This window comes from Varroa destructor, unplaced genomic scaffold (genome assembly GCF_002443255.2).
Source record: "Varroa destructor unplaced genomic scaffold, Vdes_3.0 BEIS01000002.1, whole genome shotgun sequence".
NCBI classification, from domain to species: Eukaryota; Metazoa; Arthropoda; class Arachnida; order Mesostigmata; family Varroidae; genus Varroa; species Varroa destructor.
Window position 1 is genome coordinate 25,524,364 of NW_019211455.1, and position 21,459 is coordinate 25,545,822.

The 21,459-nt window shown below is 40.1% G+C and overlaps 1 protein-coding gene and 1 long non-coding RNA gene across 2 annotated transcripts in view; one reads left to right on the top strand and one right to left on the bottom strand.

The window, feature by feature from the left end:
- Nucleotides 1–2,002, bottom strand: part of LOC147757581 (uncharacterized) — a 28,579-nt gene extending 26,577 nt beyond the window's left edge. Inside the window, exon 1 of the long non-coding RNA XR_015320155.1 lies at nucleotides 1,867–2,002. This is a non-coding gene — a long non-coding RNA (uncharacterized LOC147757581). The remainder of the gene's footprint in view (nucleotides 1–1,866) is intronic.
- LOC111244377 (MAM and LDL-receptor class A domain-containing protein 1-like) overlaps nucleotides 1–21,459 on the top strand; it is a 107,674-nt gene that overhangs the window by 24,183 nt on the left and 62,032 nt on the right. The window contains exons 2-3 of the mRNA XM_086978958.1: nucleotides 10,074–10,308; nucleotides 11,943–12,106. Coding sequence (XP_086835084.1) covers nucleotides 10,074–10,308; nucleotides 11,943–12,106 — 399 coding nt within the window. The remainder of the gene's footprint in view (nucleotides 1–10,073; nucleotides 10,309–11,942; nucleotides 12,107–21,459) is intronic.

The window sequence follows — 21,459 nt, forward strand, 5'->3', positions numbered from 1 at the left end:
TAAGGTGAGCGACTCGCGGAATGTTCAAGCAGAGCCTTAATCGTTCTGATGCTACAGTAAAGCAAGATCTAGAATCTGTTGGGTGACAGAATTTAATGGTATCTTGACGGATCTGGGTTGCTTGATCATTGCTATAAAATATGATTCTGAAGAGGCAATGCTGAAACAAATTGTCGTAAGGCAGAGCGAGTCGAGCGAATTACTACTATATCAGTGCCAGCCATCATAGGCCAATATATAGATACCTCAACGCTTGCAGTGAATATTGTATGTAGGTAATGACTTCTTTCTATGTTGCACAGGCACGCATTTTCGCGCGTTACGTGTTTCTTCTACCACCTAATGACTAGCAGATGCCTAGCTCGTCCATCCGGCATTTCATGCTGTATCCATCGATTGGACAGTTTTTTTTCCATAATGGACGTACATGCTATCGCAATGTACGTCTATTATGGAATTTATACGTAAACGTAAAATACGTGAGAAGTGTTCCGATATTTGTGCCGATATTATCCACAAGGTATATTCCGTTGATCTTGAGTGTAATAGATGACCGATTAAGTGCATGCTATCAATATACTCGTAGATCGCCAGGGTTATAGGGGGAAAAGTTGAGGTTAAATCCTAGGGGTGAATAGCTACAGCCTAATGCCGTACTCATGAACAAAGCCGTTGTAAGCATCTTTTTTTTTTTTTGTAACATTTTTTTTTGAGTACAAAAGTTGCTGTTCCGTCGTTCTATGATTTGTACAATGCTTCATCTTGATGTGATTGTACTCCATATGACAAACATTTTCAAGCGGCAATTCGCCCTGCAAGAGTATGAATGCCCCTACGGCGATAAAGCGTTACCTAGGGTTAGGTCATTCTTTGTCTAATTAAGAACGATGGTGTACGAGAACGGCTGTTTCGAGAAATTAATTATGACTAAGATTTGCTTCAATATTGATCTTAGAGGAGGGACGTTTCGTGGCACCGAAGAGGGTTCAGACGTGCCCGTCGAATTCAGAAACATTCTATTGAGAACTGCTAAGAACTCAGACCAAGTTGTAATTCGAATACGCTTTCCCTATAAATATAGCAATGGTCTCTAGCAGAATATGAGAGAGAAAGCTGACGGCCGAATATCGTTGCCAAGTACGAAGTAGAAGAGTAATTTGACGTATTCACAAAGATGTCTACCGTTAGAGTCGCCGCTAGCAGTATTTGAGTTTGCTTATCTTCGAGAAGACTTGCACAGTTGCGTTCGGAATGACAAAATCTTGGTTAAATTGACGCGTTTTGCTTAAGGCAACGACAAGGGCGAACGTGATTTTGTGGCACGCAACGTACTACTAGTGATCAAATAATCTCGCGGAAACAAACAAGTGCAAAACGTCTATTGCGTGTCTCACATACGAATTTCTATTGCGTAAGTATTATTTCGGCAATGTTCTATTACTTGAAGAGGGAAACAATAGTAAATCTCACCGCACTTAGTTTATTCCCATAATAGCAAGTGTCCTGCAAAACACGTTCATATAAACCTTTACGAACCCAACGTTACGAACACACACTAGCTAGCTCACCTATAGGCCTAGGTAAAAATATTTTCGAGCTATGCGATATAGTAACCTGTACAAATTCAGGGTCCCAAGTGTGGTTATTCATGCAGTAGATCATGCTGTAGAATTTTTTCTGGCCTTCTTTTTTCAAATCATTGTGATAGTCGATTGAGACTTCAGAGCTCGATCGTCTTAACAGGCTCCATTTAAGGCCTCGTTGTCACACGACTGATTCAATTAATCAAATAACCTTATTTCGTGTACTCAAGCAATCGTCACTTGACACCCGCCGTTGGCAGAATTCGACGGCTCCAAAGCTCACCGGTTTTAGAAGAGACATTTCGAAGGCGCACTAACTTCCGTATTCGGTAGATCTGAGTTAAAATTTGATTCTTACTCAGATGCGTCTGAGTGCGAATCTGGCTTGGCGGTCTTTCGGATTCTTTCCAAATGCGATGCACGTAGGAATAAAGCGGGAAAGCGCTGAAAGATATTTGAAATAGTCATATTACAGACCTCGAGAGACTATCGAAATCATACTTCAATCATATTTAGCTCTACATAAATAGATTAATAGCAAAAATGCAGCTAACTCTGATCGTAGGTATCTTTGGGTTACCACATACTGTATATAAGCGAATTCGAAGTAGCATTTTCAGCTTAATTGCAAAAATATAAGGCAGCTTGACGAAATGTTAACACTTGGATTGCAATGGAATGGAGCCCTTCGAAAGCATTTGGTAATAACCTGACATAGTGAAATAGGCGCACAAAAGACGTTCAAAAGCGCCCACTACACGAAGGGTCCAACACAATATTTTTAGGTTTATATATTTTTTTCGACGCTTCGTATATTATATAGTTGCTTTGGTTTACCTCTATTGGTTGTGGAACATTGGTAGCGTTTTCGTCTGCTAAATCCAGTAAAAGGTGGTGTAAACCCAGAATTATAGAGATCTTATATGGTAACGATGTTAACAACATTTAAGATAAATTGCACCGAAATTTTCTGTCCTGTACTTCTTGTCAAATAACATGAGTGTCTAATCATAATTTTTCCATAGAATATCATACCCTGATACTTCAAACAAAACACAGGCGCGTAATAATAGTTTTAAATCTATTGTGTACTCTAACCGAAGATGAAAAATAATTATATAATTAGAACCGTGACACTATTTAAAAATATAAAAAGTCCATTTTAAACGTTTTTATCATAAACGATAAGAGATTAGAGCTTAGTACCACCAGCTTCCTCCAAGTTTCATGCTGTTGTTGTTATTATTATTATAGGTGAGTTCGAGTAAAATGATGAGGTTCTACTAGGACTTAGTTTGGACATTTGGGTTTATTAAATAGGATCGCTATGGCAGCCTAGATTATTACAAGAGGATCCAAAGTCAACGATCCAGAGGAAATGAACAAGGCTAAACCTCAATTCCGTTAGCTGCATTTATCCCGTTATCGTCTTCGTTTTTTCCGCTGTAATCCACTACGAATCATATGATCAACGCATTTATAACGCAGTATCTAGCGACCATCTGTGGTCGGCACCATTGAACAAAATGACGTAAGTGAATCCGGTGCGATTGTTGTAAAATGCCGATGGAGGCGGACAAAAGCAGTGAAGCGTCTACTTACCACTCTAGTCTAATATCATAATACGTGTGTGATGGCTCAGTCTACCCTCACTGTCGATTTACTCCACTTTTAAGTTAGTTCGAGACGACGAATTAGCGCGGGATACCAGTGGCTGCAGTGCCCTCAGCACGTACACGTTCGATGGCAACGTGCTATCTGAAAGCAGTGACGGTTACGGTGATACCTGCGCGCCAACAAGGCATTATTCAGGATGCCAATTGGCTATTACAATCGGGCCTTTGCGGGCGTGCCGCTCCTGTTCCGGATGTCAATTGTTTCAATGCTCCTAATGCTTGCCAGCGCGCAGCGTCGTCACAGTTTTCACGCGCTTTCAACGTGACATCACCCTTACCATTTCGGCGATAGTCCAGCATAAGCAGTCATACACACATCCAATGAATTAAAGGGGTCTTCAAGCGCATAGTTTCTACCTATTATCTGGTTAGCTATCTGACGATTGCTGTTCAGATGACGATCCGCTAGCTTCGTGAAACAGCCACGATCTTCTCGAAAGTGAAACACTATATGCATTTGGCTCCAGCGCTTCGTCACCAAAACGGCGATGAGCATATTCTAGTAACGTACTGACTGAACAGCACATGGAATACGTCTGATAAGGATTTAGCAGTGAAGTAACGGTTTGCTTTGAATAACATTAAACGTAATAGAGACAATAATGTAACACATGGCAGATTTTCTTCTTATTATTTTGTCCACTAACGAAATGTGTTAAGAACAATTGTGTAGTGATAAGCGCAAGAACATTTAGGACTTACCTATGTGAAGACCAAAACGTACGTGGCGTTTGATTTTTAGATAAAAATGGATTAGCACGAACATTGTGTCCGTTTGTGTCATCAATGCCAAGTCACATCTGACCCGATCTAAAAACATTTAATCCCGTGATTAAATAGGCATAAGCAGTGGCATATACTCACCTAGTCTACTTGCGGGACTTTGTGTGGTATAAGGGATTAAACAATACTGCAGGATTACTCACTACCAAGTAAAAACAAATACTATCTACCTTAGTCAGGTTCAGACGTTTTACGCGCAAGCTATCCGCATCCAAAGACTCGTATAGGATATGCTCGTAGCCAAGACGGGATGTTGTCAACCTTTCATGACAATGAAAATTATTAGGTGATCTGAGCTACCATTTCGTCTGGTTTGTTTCCGACTATCTTGGTTCGTCGCCGTACAAAAAAAACCTTATATCCTTAGAACTCAAAGAGGAGGAAGAAGTGAGCATAACCGCTCCTATTAAGGTAAGTTGGTTGACGTTCGTTGGGTTTTCTACAGGGAAGCATGCTCTCCCGAACACAGAGTCCAGAAGCAGATTTCTAAATAGAGCAGCCTTTTAAAGTGACCTCAGTTATCGACTCTTCTGTGCTCCATCTGTGTCCCGAACTCCTTAGCTCTCTCTTCACGAAACGGCTATACCTGAAATATAGCCTCCAACTTCGACATCTGCTGCCGTGTCATTCTTATGAATGAAGCAAGCCTATGCTAATACTTGCCATCCTTCTACCTCGATCTATATGACGATCGTCCTAAGCATCGGTCGTTCTATTGGACAACTATTAGCTGGTATTGGGATGCAATGTCGAGCAGTTTTTTTCCTCATGCCGCTCTGACCAGATTCTAGATATAGATTCTTATTGTTACTATTATTGGGAAGGATAAAACTTCTTCATTATCAAACAAGGAAACGCAATCTCTAGAGTTTGCAGTGGAGAATTATCCGTGACGCAAAAGGAACCGTGTTTTTAGTTTCCGTGACCATCAACGACTATGTAAACGACTTCCGTTGGTGACCAAACAATATAGACACGAACTAAATTATCGAATATGTTGGCATCTGCAATAGGGCAGCAATAAAATATGAAATAATAGATTCGAAGTTGTATAAGCTAAAGCAAAATGACACGGATTATCTTGCCGAACCTAATTATGCCCATAAATCGTATGCATGTGTTTATCAGTAATCGAATGCACCCGTGCAACATCGTGCAGTTCACGGTTTTCCACCCAAACCCGGTGAACAATACGGGTCCCATTTTGACGTGCGTTCCCAATGTGAACGTCTAAAAATTAAGCTATAACGATAATGCTTGAGATTTATCAAGGAACATTTCGCTTGAAGCGGCTCAATTCTATTTCCTATGACTTCTGTCTATAAGAGTCCGCTGTCTTAGGTATCGCATCAATAGGGAAATAAGTGAGCTTTAAACACTAGGTAACTATTTCCTTTTTTAAGGAAAATTTCAACATCTTGTAAAAAAAAAAAAAAAAGAGAGTTACGAGTTTTAAGCATCTGCAAGCAGAAATAGAAAAAGATCAACATTGAAACCAGTTGTGAAGTCGTACTGGGGGGTAGGCGTACCCGACGTACTAAATCAATAAGAAAGCGGTTCCTTTTGGTTAGCTCATTTAAAATTCTTTTCGCCTTTAAAAGAGATTGATCTAACATCTATAATTTGTTCGAAGTTTCGCGAGATCATCAAAACTATATTGGGCCTAATAGTGACATGCAACAGGATCACGTTGATCTACCATTTTTATTTAGAGCGTTTGCCAGTTTCCATCTGTCGACCTAAGTTTAGCCGTAGTTTTATTGACGGTTTCACGGCGTGTTAGAATTTCTTCATTGATTAGTCCTATCAGAATTCACTCCCATATAGCAATGAGATAACATTGCTGTTTGTCAGCAGGGTTCGAGCGCGAATCCGTAGTAGCCAAAACTAGTAAAAGATGGATCGTTTATAAGCCAGATAGGTGAGCTATCTAAAAATGCGGATAAGTGCCAATGTGACCTGCTATTTACAGATAGAGCAGTAATAAGTAGCTTAAGAACAGAACAAAATATCTTAATCTTCTGCGTGGGGGGTTGTTTTTCATGGTAGTCTTTTATAATGGAAAAAAAATCGTAAATTACTCCTATTGCATCCACAGTACCGAGGACTATCTATCATATGGACCTATTTTTCTGCCGTCCGAACAATAACATGCGTTCTCTTCTGTTCCACATTCTAAGGCCTGGCAACTACGTTTCAACTGATCTCCTACAAGGCTTATTGTTCTATCGTTAACGTTTTGCTGGTGCATGCACAATTAGAAATAAACGTAGGGGGGAGCTCTTGGGGCGATTTGACCAAACTTCCGTGAATACAGCCCGCAGCTCATTGTTATTTGATTGTTACAGAAACACACTAAAAGGTTCTGCTCAGTTGTTTTTGACTTGATACACAATTTGTACTTCTCCAGCGACAAAGTGACACAGAACGCAATGGGCGGCCGAAAAAGAGCAGTACAGAGATGTGGTATCCCGACGATTAGTAGTACATTGCTTCAATATATAATACGTTACAAAATGTCACACAACAAATTTCAAAAAAATAACCACTTTATGTATGCTTTGGAGACGAAATTCGTATTTTGTTTAGGCAAGACGCTCCAATTTAGCATGAAGGCTTTGCTACAAATAAGATGTTGCCAGCCTCGTATATTTCAATAGAATCTTCGCTACATGTGTAGCCATTAAAAATGGCGATGCCTCGCGAACAACCTGCCAATAGACCAAAATAGGTCAAGTCACCCGATGGCTTGGTGGGTAGACGTATAGGTAGATACGACGTTTTCCACGCCAATTACGCCCAGTTGCATCGGACAGCCCTGATAAAAGTACAAGTCAAAGAGGGTTATTTCGTGGCGGGTTCAGAGCCGAAAAAAAAAACTGCTGATGTATCATCGGCGCGCAGTGGATAGATTACGTACAATTAACCCACCTAGTCAATTGTCTACGACTGATAATTTCAAGCAGAAAACTAGAAATATGTCTCTTATAGTTGTTATTATTATTATTATGCCAAAAAGTATTGAGAAGTATCAAAAAAAATTAAAGGCTCGGATAATTAGTAGTTAAAAGACTGCAGGCGAAAGTGAAGACAGTTCAAATGTTGCCATGAAAACTAAGCCACGAACTTCATCGCCAGTGTACGTAATCATTACAGATTTTGAATAACACGAAATAAATAGAGTTTGCTTTAAGCTGCTGAGCTACGGCAGAAGATATTCCTTCTATATATAGCTGAGGGTGTACACTCGTTCCGTGATGATTCTACTAGAAGTTTCCTGGTACACTTATAAGTTGAATTGAGAAGGGTCTCTTAAAGGAATGTATACAACGCTTAGTTGGTTAAAAGTTTTCTGGTTGACCCTTTTTCCAAGCGTTATTAACTGCGAAAAAATGCATTCAAAAAAATAATTTGTAGTATGAAAATGTACAAAAAAAAAAATACAAAGGCAACATTGCAGGAATCTTTAGACAGATCCACCTATGTGCCTTATAATGAATCAGGTAAAGGATCGTTTTGAAACGGACGGTACACGTTTACAGAGTTACAAGGCTGCGGAAGAATACCAATGAGCTTCATGAGCTAAAAAAGAATACTGAGAATATATAACAAAATATCCCAACAATTTGTAAGTGAGATACATTAGAAGTTTATCGCATTTTAATGTATGAGTAGAGTATGACACGGACGATGGACGGAAGAAATCAGTTTTCTAAACAACTCTAAGCACGATACACAGTTTTCGGCAGAGTTTATTATTATTGCCCCACTGGACGAACGCAACTCTGTGTGTTACGTGTTATTACACCATGTAAATTTACCAAAAAAAAAAAGTTTGCGATACAGTGCGGCATGTCTGCTTTATCACGAATTCGGTAAAACTTTATGAATTTGATTTCTATCTAGCCATAACAGCTGCAAACATATGTGATAAAAGAAAAAATTATGCATTTTATTACAGATTAACTTACAGTTTAAATATTAGCTAGATGCAAGTAACGACGTTCCGTGACACTGTGTATACATTTTTAGGACACCCTATGTTAGGTGCCGTTTCGAAACCCCTATAAGACGCGCACCTATTCCGCCTACCTATTTACCATCTGTCCTAATGAGACTTGTCTTGGCATCTTAATAAACGGCTTCTCATCAGCCTTACTCATGTGTACGATATTGTGCGGATTATCAAAGGCTGGCATCGACAAGAACTAAAGAACTTTACTCGAATCAAAGCAGACGCGATGGCGCTGTCTTCTCTTAGTGATGAACTGGGCTAGTGCTGAACGATGTACTGTAAAAAAATATCTATGCATTTGTATCATTAGGCAAAGGGTATTGCCGGTTTTCCTTGATTCTTATCGTTCGCCTTACCTTTTACAGTCTGCTGAAGGGAATTTTATCTCTAGTTCAGACTAATTCTTACACATGTTTCTGACTCACGTTGCCCTCTGTCGGAATATAACAGCCCAGAATAGTTTCATCGGGTACAGCAGAGATTACATAACTAACAGAACAACTGGAAGCAGCTTTGCTATGTCTAAAGATAGCATCACTGGCCTAAAGAGTTACTTCAAACGCTTATTAGAAATCGATAAAGACCTTGCATAGCGAATAACTCATTAAATGGCTAGAATATGGGATGTGTGTGGTCGACTATCGCCGATTTTTTGAATCTATAGGGTTTAGAAGTGAATTAGGAGCTTTGGTGTTACGTAAATTGACAACGACTTCCGATACCGAGCCACAGGTAACCGAAATAGCAGATACCTGTTAGGAACTGTTGCTGGTAACAAAAACTGCTGTCTCTACGCCGATATGAAGCGGAGATATGGGTAAATACACCTAAACCTAGGGCTGAGCCAGCCATCTTTCCGGGAAAGCCTGGCGAAATTCGAAGGGTCTTATACATTAGAACACATTTGAGAAAAACGAATGGACGATGAAAAACTTGATACGACTTATTATTACGACGATATTATTATCAAGTAAACGAAGTAGACAGCTTAGAGTTGCTGTTCTCATAAAGAAAAAATGACTACCGGCACACGTAGCAAAGATAATTGAAGTTCCCCTGCAAGGGTTTGAAAGGGATTCGCTTTGCACCCACCGTATTCTTTAAATATCGCCTCTACAAATTATTGCCTTCTCTGTTCGTTAACGAGTGAAACTTATAACACGATTGTTGGCGATAAAGATGTTTCATAATTAGGCTAAACAAACTTTCCAGTACCACCCCCGAACTCTTAATGTGACAGCTCTTGATAGGTAACGTGAGAAAAGGATAAAAGGCCATCAAAAATTAGATAGACGTCAAATAAATTTATTAGTAGAATTTAAATGAAGCATTGTTTTTCTTCTCTAATGGAAGAAAACATACATAGGACTTTCCAATCAAATGCATTTTACTCGCAACGAATACGTAAAGTAGGAGGATTCGGCGTGCTACAGCTGACCGCCAGAACAATCGGCATGAACCCAAGTAGCGCTGGGTTACACCCAGCAGATACGTTTCTCTTCCTAGCAGGCGTGTGCTGATCACGAAGAGACACCAGAATGTCTAGTTTCGGCACAGGATTAGAGGGTGTTGATCGACAAAGGGGGTAGACTCACCACACTGTCCTGTACAATTTCAGTAGCGAAACCCTAGATACGATGGAAACATTAAAAAATATGGAGTTATTTAAATAATAGTGTGACTAGCAGCTGGTGATTATATGAAGTACCGGGACACATGCCAAGAGACTGGAACCTGTATACACTGTTTGCTATAGAGAGATAAATCACAAGATAAGCAAGTATAACATGAGATAGATAGTTTTTTTACCCTGTTTCCTTGATTTATGTTATTTTAAGCTAGCATCAACAAAGTAAGACGTACTTTGAGTGCACTTTTTACGATACAATAATTCAGACATCTTGCGTTCTCTAGAGAAGCAAATTCTAGCTGAAACTGCAGCGGCTGCTAAAAAATCGTAAACGTTATTTTGATGATATGACTAATAAACTGCTCGATTCACGTATTGGATTTTAGATGCGTCCTCTACTGTTCGCATGTATTTTGATGGCGTCTGGAGCTTTCGTGCGATCTGTAACTACTACAGTTGCGCCCCCAGCAAATCTAAAACATATGGGACACGGTCACAGCCAGGAAGGAACAGTTGATTGCGACTCTTCGGAGGAGGAAAGCGATGACGAGGCATTGAAGCGACACGAAATCGTAAAAGCACAGGCTCGGGCCGCTGCACATGCGCGTATGGTTGCCCTCGGTACGTAAACTCGACGTCTGGTTACGTCATATTGTATGCAGGGGGCAAGAAGCATTGGTCCGCCTAAGCACCTTTCGATTTCATGCCTAAGCTTTATGATGTATGTTTTGTTTTTATAATGTATGACATTCGTTCAAATTATATTGTTGTGTATCTCGTAGTTCGTGTAGCATTTAAAAGCCTATTCGAAATAGCCACCTGTCACCACCACTGAACTGCAATAGGTTCAGAAAGATTCATAATGCTGTTGTAGCAACATATTGCAACCATATTCTGATTTCGTGGGCGTGTGTTCAATTCTGGTATGTACACCTTGTGACCAATCCTTAGTGGCCGCAAACTTAAGTGTGGTTCCCAGGCAACAATCTCCCTATCGAACGCTGGTCGACGATCAGTAAAGTGCTTCCATGGATCAGAGATAGTTAGACAGATCACTTTGCATCGAATGAAAAGGCAAAATAAAAACTTGAGCCGATAGAGCTAAAGTGAATAAGGTCAATAGTTCTTATTTATATCGGCATACTGAGTAGAGCTACCTACGTACACGTTTCTCTAGGAAATATTTGTCAGTTAGGTGGTCATCATTGGATCCTGCATCATACAATATTATTACCTTTGTAAAATAACGCAGAACATTAGAAACAAACATGGATCGCACACGGTAGAGTCCTATTATCTGTCCAGTGGAACAGGGTCTTTCGTAAGCGGCATGGTGTTCCGAAATTGCTGTTGGCCCCATCCTGACATCAGACAAAGCTTACCCTGTTCCTTTAGCTGCGCCCTATCTAGGGTCACTGTTGTCAATGCTAGAAACCGATACCCCGGTTCGATATCGTTTGACTGGTCGAACGTGACTCGCTGGACCGAGCGATCCAAAGGAGTTACGTACTTCGATTTGCAAACTAGGCCATCTGCACGCTGACCTGCCTTCTGGGTCGGGTAAAGCCAATATTGGCTAACTATAATGTATACTTTACTCTTGTAATGGCAGGTACCTAACTTGAAATGCTAGTTAGCCCCACTCCCGTAATCGACCTCATTATCGATGTAGCAGTTAGCCCCCACGTAGACGTGAACCGATCGTAGCTTAGAGATAATTCGTCGTTTCCTTCCTGTTGTTTGCCATGCTTCGCTCGCTGCGTTTTGCCTGATATTTAGCCTTGAAACAGTATTTTTGCTTGTAATCTATTACTTACTAGGAGCGTTGTCTGTGCAATACGGACCAGAGCACTCATTTATTTATGATAGACTCGTTCTCCGATTTTGTGATAGAATTCTAAATCTTCAGTGAGGTTAACGGATGAGATATTGCATTCAAAATTTTTTTTGTATGCGTGCTGTTTCTTGGGATTCAGTAAAATTGTGTTCGTCATCCTGATATGTCAACGAAGTCATAATAAAATGAATGTATAAGTTTTCTGTTTGGAACTTGAGACTGCACGACTATCAACCGGTGTGCGGAAAGGCTGCATTGATTATAGTCAACGAACCAATTTTCCTTGTCAACATCAGTGCTACCATCGCTTTTGTGTGGTTGTAAGCCATTACTAATTGGCCTTGAAAGAGGGGTTCTTCCAGTGTCAATAGTTACAGCGAAGGGTGTCATTTAGTAACTGTGCGTCCTTTCTTTCGAGGTCTGAAACCGAAACCGACGCTAACCCCTCGGCCTGCTGTGGAGGTAGAGAAGCAGGCGCAGGCCAGAGCGGCAGGTGAGCGGCAACGGATAGCCGTCGTAGAGGCTAGAACCGCGCAACGAGATGGAGAAAGCCTGAGTATTACTCCAGTCAAAGACTATCTGGTAAGCCATACCCCGTTGAATAGATAGTGTCATTGGCGTCTTCTCTACTTCTAAATTGAAAAGTCATAAATTAACATTGAATGCTCATTAACTAGCAGAAACACTGATTCCTAATTTATGATTTATCTAATTCTATAGTTCTATTAGGCCAGACTAATAATTTCGAATTTTATTCAGCATGCGCGTGTCTATTAAATGTAGCAATTCTGGGATCTTTGAATCTGTTCAGGCGAAAAAAAATCATTTGTGTTGTCAATGGAACAAATCAAACTGTGTGGTCAGCTTTATTAGTACCCACTCTTCTGGGGCTATGTATGCACAAAGCCGGTGTACTTCATTAATAAACCGAATATGTCAGGTGCATAAACCGAAGCCTGCGCCAACCAGGATTTGAAAGGAATCGCATAAGACGTGTCTTGTTTGGCTTAAGCACCTTTGCAATTTACTTCTACCAGGAAATGGCATATTTGAAAAGCTGAATGGGTGCGCATTATGGACTTTACCTAGCGCCGTGGGTCTACCTCCCCCCGAAACAGTTCTTTTGCTTGGCGCACCTACGAAAAAAGAAGCACACATTACTAATCGAATGCTGTCAGCTGTAAAACGCTATCTCTTAGCGAAAAAAATGTGCGCTATCATCCTATACTAACATGTCTCATGGCCATAAATTGAAACAAATACATCTTCGCCCTGGTAGTAGTGTTCGAACGTGGACAGTGTACATATTAATTAAACTAGGCACAATGTGTTCTAGTTAATGCGAACCGCTCTAGTCCAGCTCCCGACTAATTACTTCTATGCCACCCCTCACATAACATTTGATTTAGTAAAACCCGCGAAATCACAAATTCGCGCAAGCTTTGAAACCGACACTTACGTACTTCGCCGCATCGACTGATTTATCGCATGACGCTGAAAGCCTCGAAAAACCCAGTAAGCTCTCTTGCTCTAGGCAAAAGAGCAGCAGCCTATAGGAACTAGGATCGCGGGTTGGCGATGGTGGAAACGAATTGATTTTGCAAAAGGAAAATATCTAGAAACGTGAATGCAACCATTAATAGCTTTATGATGATTCAATTCAATTGTAATGTGGCAAAGTATAGAGAAAAAGAAGGCCTCTTTACTACACGGTGCATAACGGGTATCGGTAGAAAGGCGCTTCACTATCTAGCTGCTTGTTTAATGTTTTGCCGTCGTAGCTCATGGACAATTCCTATCGGTCGGTATACTGATTTTAGTAAATCCGCAATGAACTGTATAGGAAAAAGAAGTTTTATTATGTTGTTAGAAGCAGAGAGAAATTTACTTGACGGACTGCAATTTAAATAAATAGCAACGATTTACTAACTTAAATTCGTACCTAAGTTTTTTCAGCTACAGTGAAAGCTCAGGAAACCGGTACGATTGACCGGCCTATCTATCGTGCACCTACTTTCACCTGTAGTTCTATGCACTCGTGCCGCACGGTCACGATTCACAGTAGTACTACGTATATCAGTGTGTTCAATTCGCTCAGAGAGACGGAACGAGAGAAATTTCCCATTGGATCTATACCGTGGAATAATGGAGGCCGTAAGCTTTGACTCACTGTGTCATCATTGCTAGCTTTTCATACGCGTCTAATTTTTTTCAAGGTCCTAGGATGTTGCGTGCTTCATGCTTCTGCGCTAACAATACAAACAAGAAGGGCTTCTAACCGACACAAATTCCGAGCCGAAGTTAAGAAGCGAAACGGTATGAAATGCGTATTGTTCAAAAGACGCTCTTTTTACAATGATGTGATGGCAGGCACGGTCGACTACGTAACACGTATACGAGACAGCAAAGCTAATTTAAAATCAAAAAAAAAAAACACATTTTTACTACTATATCATCATATCATAGTGACATAATAGATATATAGTACATATATATATATATAAAGGTGGAAAAATATTTTGGTGCACGATGAGTAAAGCGTTCAGGAGAGTGTAACTAAAGAAGTTGAAAAGCTCCGTTGACCTTCTTAGCGATGCGTACATCATTCGAAAATTGATAAATGGTGTTCATATGTCACGATGATAAAAAAACATCGATCTGTCTATGTAAAGTAAAAAATACGAAGATAATGTCTGGACGATTACGAGGCTACCAATAAGCAAATCAATAATAATAGTAGGTCTATTTCAAAGACGTAGAAGCTGATCTCGTTAGAAAATATGCATAGCGTATGTACTTTCTTTGATCTACGTAGAAGTGTTAAATATCGTATCGAGCATGGCTACGTCTTCCTAGTTAAACTGAGTTTATAAATTGGCAAAATAGCAAAAGGTCTAGCGGTGATCAGAATTAAAGCTCGCACTGATCAATCGAGATACCCTGAATCATGACATGCTTCGTGATAAGGTCAAATTTTACACGTAAAGGCATGGCATCTCAGATAAAGAAACGGTTCCTCCATCAGTTCTTTGGTGCGCTAACATCGATAAATGCATCGACAAATATTACTGGCTTAGGGCTCAGTTCTCTTTTGGCGGGCATTTAGTTGATTGATGGCGTCGTCTCCTTTTTTCCGGTTTGCAGTAACGATCGTTCCGTTCCTGTTCTCATTGCCAAAAACTACATGAGAAAAAACTACACGAGAGATCTTACGATGCACCAAAAGCAGATGGATAAACAAATCATTGAAACACTAGCGACCTTTGAGACGCTGGGTATTTTGCCCGAGGACAAATGATAAAAATGACGCAGAAATATCGCTATCATTAACGATTACATTTCGCCTCTCGCAGGAGCAGAAACCTCGTCCCCTTCGTAGGGTATTTCGTTTTCCAAAAGTTAATAACTATGCATTATATAGAGTCATACGTTTTTCTCACTTTATACAAAACCGCAAAATATAGGTCCACCACAGCACCTGTAGACGCCCAAAGATTGACTGCGATCTCGTGTTAAGGCTCCTTTCCATCCTTCCAAACGTTTTTGACCAATAAGTAAATCAGTCTATAGGTTGGTTTGAATGAGGTTGTTCCTATTAGGATTTGTTGTCTGCAAAACAAGTCTTTGCAGAAAAAGGTATGCATATCCTTGAGCATACGCTCAATTGCGACTGCCGAACTCACTACTGCAGTAGCTTGACGGAAGTAGCAAGAAAATTAGGAACTAGGAACCCCTTAGTATGCTAGTATTTTAATTCAACTATAGAAAACATGTGACAAGTTCCTAATAAATTTTCATAGCAACCGTTATCGGGTTTCGAAGATTTCACTACAAGAAACTTTCTTTATTATCACTTAAGACACTTTAAAAGTGAGTCTCTCTAGGTAATAACGCCGAGTGAAGCAGTAAGTATACGTTCGATAATAACGGTCAAAAGCACAATTTGAGTAACAACCTTGCAGACCAAACTTGACATTATCGGAGATAAGCTTCTGCCTTTATCAAACAATAGAACACTGTCCGAGAAGTTTCGATTCAGAGATCATTCGATTGATGTTGAGGCATTATTAAGGAAAGCGGAGTTTGCCGTGGTACATGCCAGGTAAAGACTGGGTGGGGTCTTGCACCCCCGATCGATGATGATGGGAACGATTTAGATTCCTGTGCAGTCTCAACCTGTCGATATGTTCTCCGCCCTTTAGCACTGATTTTACTAAATATCGTATAATGCTCTCGCTGACACTGCTGTCATTGGAAGGTATCATCGAATGAAGTTGATGTCTACGGCTTGAGTCGAGAACCCATTTTTGGCTTGACCCCGCCGTCGAACATTTCAATCACTTAGTGCTGGCCCTAAATTGTACAATGACACAAATCCATTCATCGTTGTCTGTCTAGACTTAGCAGCAGTGAATGTCATTAATGATTTTTTTGACTGATGATAATTTTCATCAAAATTATCACTGATAAAGGAAATGGTCGTATTGTTTTGTAGTAACATGTTTGCCTACGAATCTTGAGAGCACGTGAAGGGCTATACTTGTAGGCGCAATAGTCGTGCTGGGAAGCCAGCCGTCCAAAGTGCGGCGTCTGACGGAGGTTCCGAACGTAAAACTTGATAGTATTCAATTTACTTTGAAGCACAATGGAAGCAAGATTGAATTGAGCTTATTACAGACTGCTGTGTGGCTTTGTACAAGATAGTTGTCATTCATTCCAGTTACTGGCTCTATACGACGATTACGGCCCCCCGCGTACCACATCGCTTCATAAAGCGTTGCTGTGTATGATGACCTATGACAAAACGCAAAAATAAGAAATGCACCTTTCGCATAGATGATGTATATCGTTCTGTAGAATGCTAGAGCCAAACGTGATAAACCGTCTCGAACATTTTCTAACAATATTTAGTACGATTCATAGGGTAAATCGTTGACAGCGCGACACTTGATCGCGAATCAAGACATGGCTACGATTTACAATCCGCGATCTTCACCTACGCCATTTCGTGATAGACGAAAATTGGCTACGCTGCTAAGACAAAAAATAGAAAAAGAAAACGTTGTCATGCCTCATTTTCCCATTACTCTAGGAGTCAGGGGTCAGGCACTTTTTTTTTTTAATTAACCCTGTTACATCTTCTTATAGCAGTGTATTTTATTTTTCTTAATCTTCGCGATTCATTGTCTAGTACTTTAACTAAGTCTATAGTGCTAACGAAACCGACGCGAGATCGTACCCGGCTCTATCAGCGACATGCTGACGATTGCCTAACTATGAAGGAAATAGCAACTAATCAAGAAATCTGAACGATAGCAAACTTTCAACTTCAACCGAACGGATATCTATCTAATATTTTCTAAGGTCGCGCTCGTTAATCGTGGTACCGATTGCAATTTCTCTCGAAAGGAGACCAATAGTTTCAGTTCTGTAACAAAGCCCACGCTATGAGAGCAAACCGCAGTTTAAACGGTAACGAAGTCTCGACCATCGGCTAATAGATAGATGTTCATCTACGCTTTTCTGAAACTACACGGTTCTGTAAATTTGCTCAACATGCCACGTGCCAGTTCTCTAGAGCGGAACAGATTTCTTGTATTTTACATCCCGTATCGCCGTTGCCTGAATTCTGCAGACCCTTATCGTCTACGTTGTATTAGTTGATTGATTCTATGGTTTCTAGCATGATCGTGCTAGAGATTTGTCTTTTTAGTCTCTATAGAACAAAAAAGCTCGCCGTTCAAACACGATCGGCGATGGAACAAGATGATAGAAATAAAATGATGCTTGAACGACCATTAACCGTGCACGCACTCGTTACTTACTCTAAAAGGCTACGCATTATACCTCACATTTCGCAAGGCCGTCTAAGGTTTCCGGTTAGAAATGATGATGATTCCATACGGTAACAAACAACAGATCTACTTACGAATCAGATTGCTACTGTCCTCGAACTTCTACGTTGATGTTTTCCTAATTTTAGGCCACGCCTGCAAAAGCCCGGAAACGAAACCATCCCGTTTGAAATAAAAATCCGCAGTAGAATCATTTAACGAATTGGGTGTTTCGCTCTAGCTATCCAAGACATTAAGTTTCTAAATATCTAACAAAAAAGACCTCGCAAAAGGATACGAGCAGGCGGTTGTACCGTACAGTGGGCTGAAGCTCCCTGATGTGGTTAGTAGAAATGGCGCCTGACGCCACACATAAGCGTCGCTAAGGCGTACGTCGCTATTGGCCGCGATACATCCATCAGCGATAGTATGGGCGTTCCCTCCCTTCGATTAGTATACGATTATTTATACTGTACATTGAGGGAAACGACGTTAGCAATACGAAGAGGGAAACGCATCGAGTGAAATTATTCAGTCTTCTAGAACATGAATTCATAATTGTTTATTTTTGGGATAGTCCCTAGTGTATATAAATTGATCTGCCGTCAATAACAAGATCTTCTCAATAACAGTAGCATAGATATTTGGCTGGTGACTGTTGTGACACTATTGAGAAATAACGTGACCTGGGTGGTTGGAAGTTATAGAACGTATTATTTATTATGAGCTATTCAATATCAAGGATGCGCACAAGGGGTACTAACGAAGTGCCTCGACTACTATTTTTGGTTTTGGATGTCGTTTTTAGGATAATAATAATTGATAAAACAATTGCAATGAGCTTATTAAAAAAGTTTATTAAGAAAAATTAATTAAAATAATTAGGGCAAATGTGCTCATTAAATAAAAACACCTTTGATTAATTACTTTCGACGAACATCGAAAACGTTTTTACAATATATTAACTTCGCTGATCTGGGTTCCGCATTGCACTGCACCGATCAACAAATACACTTGTCTCTCTTGAAATATTTCTTTGATCCAGTTCTACATAACTTACGGAAAACTTTTCGGAAGTCAATTTGTTTGTCTTAGGTCTGATAGCAAGTTCGCAGACTAAGAAAAGGCGTTTTCCCCTTCTTTTTTCGATTGGAAAAATAAGCCTTCAATCAGGACAAAATTTCAGAAAGAGGCAAGCCAATACAAAAACCAATAAAATGACACAGACACATCGAAATAGGGTGCCAAGCGTAGCCAGGAAAACCTGTTCGCTATTGCACTGATAGAAGGCTGAAAATCCGCTAAAAAAAGAAAACGGTTTTTCTAATTTTATTGAAAATTTCGAAATGGAAGGGCACGTCTTATTGAATAGTGTTGAAAGCAGTAAAAACTTTATTGGAGACGAAAAAACCTACGTAGAATATAGCGGGCTTAAACCAAATGTAAGCTTGAGAAACTCATATATATAACCTACGTGGAATAATACTAATAGAATTATATTAATTGAAAAATCATCAATGGGATGTTTTTGGTAGGAAAAAAACGGAGACCTTAAATGGTATGTGGCTTTAAATAAGCAGACGAGGTATACCCTACAGGCCCATATTTCTCATATTTCTGCCTATATTGGCGGCTGTAAGTTACGAGCTGCTAAAGTCTGGAGAAGAAAATTTGGGTTTTTATCGTTTTTCTGGGGTCAAAAATGTTGATGTTCAGACGCATCACCTAGGCTTGGCCTATTCAGGCTTAGTGCTTAGTGATTATGTTCAATTCATGAATCCAAATACGATTCAATAAGAAATCTGACGTACGGGGCGCTATATAGTAAGTCTGTAAGAAGGTCGAATTTTGTTGGCATTTTAAAATAAAAAGTATCGAATGAAAAACTTTCTACCCTTTACTTAAATGAGGATATCCTTCGTCAGTGAACTGAAGATACTCAAATAAGCATCATTCAGTTTTGCAAACATTACGAGTATTATTCAGTGAATACCGTTTTTTTTTCTCCTTATGATGCGTTACTGCTGTGAAGCTGAATAACCTGAGTTTGAAGTTCGAGCATTGGCGTTCGATTTATACCCGAATCTACCCGGCCACTTTACTCACATTAGCTATTTTCTTATGCGATTTATTTGGATCCTACTCTAACGTGACTTTATTTACGAGAAGAAAGGTATACCGACCCAAGCCACTCACAACGAGCAACCGTGCGCGTTAGACGAGCCCTATTATAATTGCAAGCTCAATGAAGCTTAATATTTGGCAGAGCGACGGGTTGAAGAATAGACGTTTTTTTTCTCTAAACAAAACGTCATTTACATGTATTATGTAAATCTGACTGAAAGGAAAGCGTCGAATATTCCTAAAGCAAAAATACGAAGCGAAAATGCAAAATCAAGATGAAGACGATGAGTTTAGACTTCGTTGAGGCTTTCGGTGCTCGAGAATCACTTTTGTGTACGTTTAGAAGAAGGATCGTTGCATTGGGCATAAGCAGAAAATTGAAGATCGGCAAGAGATTCGACGGAATTTAACGTACCTGTAACGTAACGTAAGTTTATCTTGCTCCATCTTAAGCCCCTGTTTTCTTCGATCTGTGTAGGACTAGCGAATTTCAACATTGGAACATCTAAGTCTATAATAGGGATCAATCTAAAAGCATTTCGCTCGGCCCAACAACAACAGGATTTGCGTTCTTATCAAATCACAAGCACAAACAATCGAAATTGATAAAATAAAATTGTTTATACTTAGTTGCTTTCATAGATTTATTAAAATGTTGTCGCCACATTTAATACGTACATTTAGCTTTACATAAAACTTCACATAAGAAAATATAAAGGCTTACATAAAATTATGTAGTAAACAAATAATTGTGTAAATAAAATAACAAACACCATTAACTAATGTTTTACACGCAACGCCCGCTGACTGAATAATTCAAAGTATCTCCGTTTTCTACAGTCATAAAGTTGGTGACCTCATATCGTGCCTAACAAAGAACAACGCCATTATTATACGCGGCCAGTGATTAAGTCTCGCAGCAGTCTATTTTGGGCCAGGTTGTATGGAATCAGCGTATGTAATAGTGAAACAAAACTCGCAAGTGGTCTGAAAGCGGCGTCCTCTCGTTCTGCCTCTTCTCAGTCGTTATCGGCTACTGTCAAATGCCTCCTTTATGACGTCTAGTTAAGACGGGAACTTATCTACAAGTTTCCGTAACGAATTTCTTCTACTAACCGACATTATGTATGGTGAAACTTATACGAAGCTTCTGGTTAAAGTCTTCCTGGCTACAGTACAGTCCTTCTAGGATCGGAAACGGTTGGCTCAACAACTTTTTGCTTTTGATACCCTTTCCCTCTCTCCTTTTAAAATACTCTGTCAGAAAACGTACGCGTCACAAAAGCAATAATACCTTCGAAGAGGAAACCTGCACGTAGTCGCTGCACGGAACGTCAAGTTATGCAAGTAATTAACATAATAGGACAGCCTGACAATTTGCCGGAAATGTTTGGGTCAAGGGATACTGCACCACTTAGGTGCCCTTTCTGGCCGCAGTTTGGGAAGAGGAAACATCAATGCAATGCTATATCCTTTAACAAGATCTTACAGTGCAGGAACTATCGCAAGGTCCTCAGACCTACGCAATAAGAAATAGGGGGTTTAAGACCAGCATCTCGATTATTACGTCATTATGGCACCGTACTGGGTGGCACTATTTAGTGCTTGCATACTAGTACATTTCAAGCCTAGTGAAGAGATGCTGCCCTGTTGGTAATCCTTAAAGGGAAGGAAGACCCGACTGCCTCGTCGTCATGGCGGCAAATAACGAAGAAACCTGTTTGTTATAAGCTGCACTCTGAATTGCTGACTGAGACACTGGACAGCTCCTTAGACATCGTACACGCTACTCCAATAGAACAGTATGGAATCCAGAAAGAGTACTCTACATGCAGGATCCTGATTGCCGACGTTAAAAGAGCACTAACCATGCCCCGCAATCCACTATAAAGAACGTTCGTCGACTCGACGACAGCTTCTGACTCGGCGCCCAGGGACAAGGTTACACTCGCGCTGGCCGAGGTAAATGTCCCTATA